The sequence below is a fragment of the Bactrocera tryoni genome, chromosome 2 (genome assembly GCF_016617805.1).
Source record: "Bactrocera tryoni isolate S06 chromosome 2, CSIRO_BtryS06_freeze2, whole genome shotgun sequence".
Lineage (NCBI taxonomy): Eukaryota > Metazoa > Arthropoda > Insecta > Diptera > Tephritidae > Bactrocera > Bactrocera tryoni.
In genome coordinates, this window is record NC_052500.1 from 38928189 (window position 1) to 38935626 (window position 7438).

The 7438-nt window shown below is 36.0% G+C and overlaps 2 protein-coding genes across 2 annotated transcripts; one reads left to right on the forward strand and one right to left on the reverse strand.

The window, feature by feature from the left end:
- Positions 1-3554: 3554 nt before the first annotated feature.
- LOC120768149 (putative nuclease HARBI1) lies at positions 3555-5229 on the forward strand. The gene is made up of 3 exons (XM_040094710.1): positions 3555-3744; positions 3798-4224; positions 4289-5229. The coding sequence occupies exons 1-3, from the start codon at positions 3635-3637 to the stop codon at positions 4361-4363; spliced, it is 612 nt and encodes a 203-aa protein (XP_039950644.1). The 5' UTR covers positions 3555-3634; the 3' UTR covers positions 4364-5229.
- On the reverse strand, positions 4934-6738 carry LOC120768676. The gene is made up of 2 exons (XM_040095454.1): positions 5528-6738; positions 4934-5452 (listed from the first exon to the last, which is right to left on the reverse strand). The coding sequence occupies exons 1-2, from the start codon at positions 5660-5662 to the stop codon at positions 4934-4936; spliced, it is 654 nt and encodes a 217-aa protein (XP_039951388.1). The 5' UTR covers positions 5663-6738.
- Positions 6739-7438: the final 700 nt, after the last annotated feature.

A 7438-nucleotide genomic window follows, 5' to 3' on the forward strand; every position in this document is an offset into this window, starting at 1 on the left:
AAAAAATTATTTTTTATATGCTATATAAATTAATCTTAAATTATTATATTTTTGTATTGAATCATATTCAATATTTTGTCGCCCGCCTTTAATTTTTAACACAGCCTTTATTCTATCAGGCAAACTTTGAATGCATTTTTGTATCATGCTGTGAAATTCGACGTTATTTGTCCAGAGATCTTCAATGTTTCGCTTTAAAATATCAATTGTTGTGTTACTTCGTTCATAGACCGGTCGTTTAAGATATGCTCAACAGTTCTCGATTGGATTTAGGCCCGGAGAATTGCCAGGCCAAGGAAGGACTTCCAAATGCAATTCATTTAGGACATTCATGCTGTTTCTAGCTGTATAGCATGGAGCCCCATCTTGCATAAAGGTATATTCATCTGGCGGAAAGTTAACTTGATTAACATAAGGCATCAAGGTATCTTTAAGTACAGATATGTATTGAACAGATCGCATTGTGCCTTCAATGAATTGTAGGGGACCAGGACCTTCTGCAGAAATGCAGCCCCAAATCATCACTGAAGGCGGGTGTTTTACCCTGTGAAGAACACAGGAGCTAGAATATTGTTCCCCCTTTCTTCTGCGAACGTAATTTGCCGCCTGAGTCACTGCTTCCAAACGACATTCATTGCTAAGAATAACCTTTAAAAAAATGTTAAATAAAATTTTAACGTGCTTACTATTGTTAGTTAAAAAAAATATAAAAAAGGAAATAAATTAATATTTTAGAAACGTACCTTGCTCCAATATCTTGAATCATAATTTTTGTGCAGCTGAGCCCACAACACTCGACGTCGTCGCATCAAATCCGTTAATTGTGGGTTCTTCGCTTGTTTCCTGCATTTTAAGCCATTTTCGTAAAATCTTCTGCGTAGAGTATGAAGAGATATCTTAACGCCAGCGCTACTAATGTTTCGTAAATTACTTGGCGCTGACGCAGTTCTATTTTTTAGCGCTTTTCTTACGATTGGGCGAACTTCCCTTCCACTCGTTACTCTTTTTCTCTCGCAGTTTGAGCGATTATTAACACTAGTCAAATTCTCGTTAGGCCACAGCCACTGATGTTTTAAAAATACCAACAATTTTGGCAATTTCTGAGTAGCTCGAAGCTTCTTCTTTCAAAACAGCTACAACTTTCATTTTCCTTTCTGATAAAATTTCACTTTTCCTACCCATTTCCTTTATAAAAACTTCAATTAGGAAACGAATGTGTTTTTGACAAAGATTTATTATTTTTGTACTTAACGGTCATCTAACTCAATATTTCACATTCTAGACATATCTAATCGTGGACCTTCTCATTTGTACCATATGTTATTACATGTCTGTCTCGGGTATTAATAATATTCTACATAGATTTCGAAAAAATATTACTGTTTTTATTAGCACCCAAAGGTTGTCAAAATAAGGACTGTACTGAAAAGAAACTGCACACAATGTTTTATTTTTAACGTCACGGATTTTATTAATTTTTGTTTGCAACTTTTTTTTAATAACAAGTAGAAGAGTTTCTATGCACATTTTATTAAAACTAGTAAAAAATTATTATCTTTATTTAGGCCGAATTTTTCGTTTAATTCTCTTCTTTAAATTCTGCAATACCGAAGGCCTTTTTTTGTAACGGAACAACTTTCTTTAAGCTACATAGTTTTTTTTCAATTCGTCGACGTTTTCGGCAACTTGATGATCCTTTTTCAGGTTTATGGCGAAATTTTGGAGCGTTTGGAGGGATCTCCTGTTTTTTAACAAAATTGACATTGTTGTCTTTCAACTACAAAGCAAAAGTAGAATGAGCGAGACAGTACACGGCTAAATCGGGACAAAATAATGTTGACACGATGTGTTTCTTATAAAATGGTACCAATCGACATTAGACACTCCCTATATGTAATTCTCGGCCGGGTACTATCCTTTGTGAAAAATGGAGTGACCCTAAGGCCGCAATTGCAAATAGCCTGCTAGATATGTATTTTCTCGCCAAATTTTTCTATTTCAATTGTTGGTTGACTGTACCATCTTTTAGTTTCGTATAAAATTGGGAACCTAGTAATTATTTTGAGACCATTTTAATATATGTTTCATCGCCCATTATAATGGACTCAACAGATTCTGCACTGATTTTAGCTTTTGTCGCCAAATCGCGCACAGACATTGTTTTGTTTATTAAGGCCAACACCTTTGCTTCAATGATTGGATCACTAGGGCCTTTTTTCGCCTACTTTTTTATAAATCTTTTAAAGAATCCTTGAACTGTATTGCAATACAACTATTTTTCACACCATTTACACTGGCTTTAAACCGTTTTTCTAGCTTTTTGCATGAAATGCTTTTTTTTGTGCAGTAATTGCGCACAATCTGCTTACGCACGTGCTCTTTGTTCGATACATCGCGAAAATGAAATTACAAATTACGCAAAAAGAAAAAACAATGAAGCAGAACTGATCACGCTTTCTAATACCTGAGACAGACATGTAGTAACAATACCATATATGGTACAAATACCATATGTGTGTCTCCAAATACCAGCAAAATACCATATGAGCAATGTAGTATTTTGCTGGTAACAATACTATGATGTTTCATTGTGGTATTTGTATAAACACAGCTAAAAAACAGGTAACAAACTTTGCTAAAAGCTTTTACACAAAAGCTCTTCGAAATATTCTGACAAAATGACTTAAAAAATTAATTATTGAAATGGAAAACAAAATATTTTTCACAATTTTTCTTCCGGAAAAGCAAGAAATGCTTTATTTTATGTCAGATTTTTAGGGAGTCTTTTAGCAAATCGTTTTTTTGTGATGAAGATACATTAACTTTATAGTATTTTAAATAATTGCACTTATTTTCTCCATAACACACATTTACATATTTATTGTTTACAATTTTTTTGAAATATTTAATGCCTATGAAACAAAGGTAGTATTTGAGTTTACTACATTGCCATGTGTGTCATCAACGTAGTAAACAGAATACCATGACCATGACCATACCTTCACTATGGTATTGTTACTACATGTGTGTCTCAGGTATCATTGTGGTATTTGTATAAACACAGCTAAAAAACAGGTAACAAACTTTGCTAAAAGCTTTAACACAAAAGCTCTTCGAAATATTCTGTCAAAATGACTTAAAAAATTAATTATTGAAATAGAAAACAAAATATTTTTCACAATTTTTCTTCCGGAAAAGCAGACAATGTCTCATTTATGTATGTGAGGATTCTAGAGAGACTTTAACCAAATCGCTTTTTTGCGATGAAAATAGATTAACTTTACAGTATTTGAAATAATTATACTTATTTTCTCCATTACACACATCTACGTATTTATTGTTCACATTTTTTTTTTGGAAATATTTAATGCCTATGAAACAAAGGTAGTCGGCCCTGTCGTAGAATCCGACTTGGAATTGGCTTTTGCCGGAAATGAAAACCGATATCGGTTTCATTTGGTGTCGCGAAATTCTATCGGAATAAGCTTTTTTCGAACATGAGCAAAACCGATATTCGAATCAGCTGTTCCATTGATGTGTTAAATTAAATTTACGCTTATTTGTAAACAATAGAGCATTTTTAAATTATTTGAACTGTTTTGTGAAAATTCAAAGAAAATAACTGAAATATATTATGGCAGCTGCAATTGCCATATTACTTATGATGGAGGAGGAGCAGCAACACAGTTTAAAGCGGCGAATATTGCGAGATAAGAGCAACCCTCTCGAGCTGCCGGAGTCAACGTATACAAAACTTTACATCAATGGCTATGTGTTTATAACTCACTTATTTGCAGATTTATTGCTCAATATCGCTTAAACAAAGAAGCTTTTGTTATGGTATTGGACAAAATTCAGCCACGCTTACGTTCATCGACGATTCCCGCAGTACTTCAACTTGCTGCAACGCTTCGTTTTGTGGCCGAAGGCGCATATCAGCGATCAGTGGGAAATGATGCAAACATAAGTATGGCAAGAAGCACTATATCTGAAGTGCTAACACGAGTGATAAAAACATTAGAACCTTCTATATGTAATCAATGGATACAACTTGCAATGGGAGCCAGTGAAAAACAATACTCCAAAGACTATTTTTATAACAAATATAGAATTCCTGGCATCATTGGCTGCATCGATGGAACACATATTAAAGTTATAAAGCCTTCCACTGATGAACACCTCTACTTTAATAGAAAAGGATTCTTCAGTATGAACGCTATGATTGTAAGAAATAGAACAAGTTTATGCACCAAGTTACTATTAAATGTATATGTGTTTACTTTCAAAGGTTTGCGACAGTAATATGACGATTCGTGCAGTAGATGCAAGGTATCCTGGATCCAGTCATGATGCGTTTGTTTGAAGCATAAGCACCGTTCGACAGCACTTTCTTAGGGAGTACGAAATTGGCGATCGAACTTCCAGGTTACTAGGAGACAGTGGATATGGTATTGAACCGTTCTTGTTAACTTCATACAGAGATCCTGAGTACGGCTCATCGCAAAATACTTTTAACAGGGCTCATTCTTCGGCACGCAATGTGATTGAAAGAACGATAGGCCTTTTAAAAAGTCGCTTTCGATGCTTACAAGGTACATTGCAATATAACCCACAAAAGGTGGTTAAAATTGTCAATGTTTGTTGCGCACTGCACAACATCTGTCGGTGCTATAACATTGAATGCCCCAATATAGAAACTATCACCGTTTCCACAGAAGTTTACGAGGAAAATTGTGAAATTTTATCACATGGTAGAATGCAAAATGAGGGCCAACGGATCCGAAACGAAATAGCAAACGCTCTTTAAATCTATTGTTCTTTTGTTAAGGCACACAACATGAAATTGTTTATTTAAATACGTAAATCCTTAAATTAATTAAAGTATAGAATTCATTGTACATATGCAAATAGTTTTATTTTAACGTATTTTAAATCAGCCATACTCTTCCAAGGGATCATACTCCTCCTCCTCATGTTTGCGTAATACTTCAAGCATTTTTTTGCTGAATTTTTTGAATTCCTGTGTTAGGTTATTAACCGCGCTAACTAAAGCCTTGTCTGTCTCCCTCCCAATTTTTTGAAATTCGAGGATAGCATCCATTTTGTTAGATATATCCTGCTTCCATTCTTTGTCGTACTCAATAAACTTTTTTAGCCGCTCATTTGTTGTTTCTTTTGGCGTAGGTTTTTGAGCGATAGAGGTGTCAAGACGAGGACGTTTCGCAGAAGTTGAAGGGATATCGTCATCGCTTGAAATTAAATATTCTTCCTCGAGACCAAATGATAGTCCCGAAATCCCTCCAACACTCTGAGCCATTCCACAAATGCGTACAATGGTTTCCTCCGTTTGGTTCAATGTATACTTAGAAAATGGTCCTCCACCAGTGGCTCGGGCTTCGATTTTATTCTGCGCCAACTTCTTTTTCACTTCGCTTTTCCAGTCCGTCCATATCTAAAAATAGGAGAAAAGAATTAGAAAATGGAATAGGATTTCCACTAGCATGAGTATGAAAGCATTGTTGATTACCTTCTTCCAACCGTTCACATCCTTTATTGGCGGGCCTGCGCTGTTAAGCGACTCTGCTAATTGTTGCCAAAGGGAGTCCACAAGCGCCTTTTCTCGTTTGGTAAACCCTCTGGCGATGTCGGGATACTTCTCCATAAACTGCAACAGTACATCATTTTGTCCTCTATTTTTATGTTTTCCCCTGGAAATGTTGAAATAGTATCAATGGTATGTTAATATTCAAATGTGAATTACATTTTACACTTTGGACAAAATATATGTATGTACTTACATTTTATAAGAAATGGTAGCTACAGCGTGTAAATATGGCACATAAAATAAAAACGTTAGCGATCGTCTGACCGTTTTGTTTCCGATAAGAAAACCTACAAACCCGGAATTCGCGACACCTTAAACCTATAAAAATGCGTTTCGAACATGAAAATCGATAAGATCGGATTGTGCGACACCTTTCGAAAAAAACTGTCGGATTGAAATGCGATACCGAGAAAATCGGATTCTACGACAGGGCCGAGTATTTCAGTTTACTACATTGCCGTGTGTGTCACCAACGTAATTAACAGAATACCATGATACCTTTACTATGGTATTGTTACTACATGTCTGTCTCGGGTATAAGGATACTTACCGGCGGTAAGTTACCGTAATTTGGTCAAATGACTACTTCATGAGAAATATGCAATATAAAGTGTGCAGTTTCTTTTCGGTACAGTCTTTAGAGTAACTGTAACTGAATAACTGATTGATTCCGAATCTCTAATAATTGAATCGCGCCCTCGCGATTTTCTGTGTGATTTTTCATAAACCCATATGATGTTTCCACAAACAGTCGTTAACTCACTGAAGCCGCCAGATCAACAGCACCAAAAGTGCTTGGAGCTTTGCTGAAAAAAAGGCACAGGACAGACGGGAGGAGCAAGCCATTGCTCTACAGCAACAGATTGTAGAGCGAAATGAGGAATTTTGCAAATGGCGCGGGAAAGAAGATATGAGCAAAAACAGGCCGCGGAGCAAAACGAGAAGGCTACAAGGGTATTGTTGACCCAAGCTCTCACTGCAATGACGACGGTGCTCAATAAGACTGTTGAAAAATTAAACAACTGGTAAGCTAATAAGCACATTTACACTCGCCAATGTATTGTGGTCTGGCAAAGAGAATTTAATAAATGTATTCGTACTTAATTTGTCAATAGTATACTATATTGTAATTATTTACATACATCCAATACGTATGTTTGTAATGAATAACGCTTATGGAATGTCTATCACAAAGACGAGATGTAGCGCTCTTCCCTAAAATTGGAATTTTCTGCAACTTCGAAGGCAATGTCGATGTCCTCCGATTCTACTAAAAGTTTTTCGAAGCCAAAATCTCTTTCAGCAAAATGTTGTGAAGAATTGTTCAAGCGTAAGTAATCATCGCAGCTTTTTCAGGGCTGTAATAAAAAAACGTTGTTTTGAGAGAGACCGGAATCTTGACTTCAAAATACCGAAGGCTCTCTCAATGGTAATGCGTGCTTGGGCGTGCAACTTGTTGTAACACACTTCCCTTACCTTTGATGGTTCTGCGACAGGCGCTAACAGCCATGGTTCAAATGGGTACTAAGCGCATACGGGTTGGAGATGTGTTCCAAATCCTAGTCATGGCAAGATCCGGAATATCCCGCATTGACAGCGGTGAACAGAAGTCGATGATCGCATAGCTGATAAAAAAGCAAATATATACTAAAATATTAGTTAAATACAATCGGAATTATATAGAACATTATATGCTGCTATAAAATCCCTTCCGACACATAAATAGAGAGAGAGTAGTGGTGGAGTCTGTGGTCAGTGGTGAAACAATCCCAATTTGCGTGCAATCGATTGCTCCAATTGTGCCCTTGATTCCGAATTTATAAAACCTTCAAA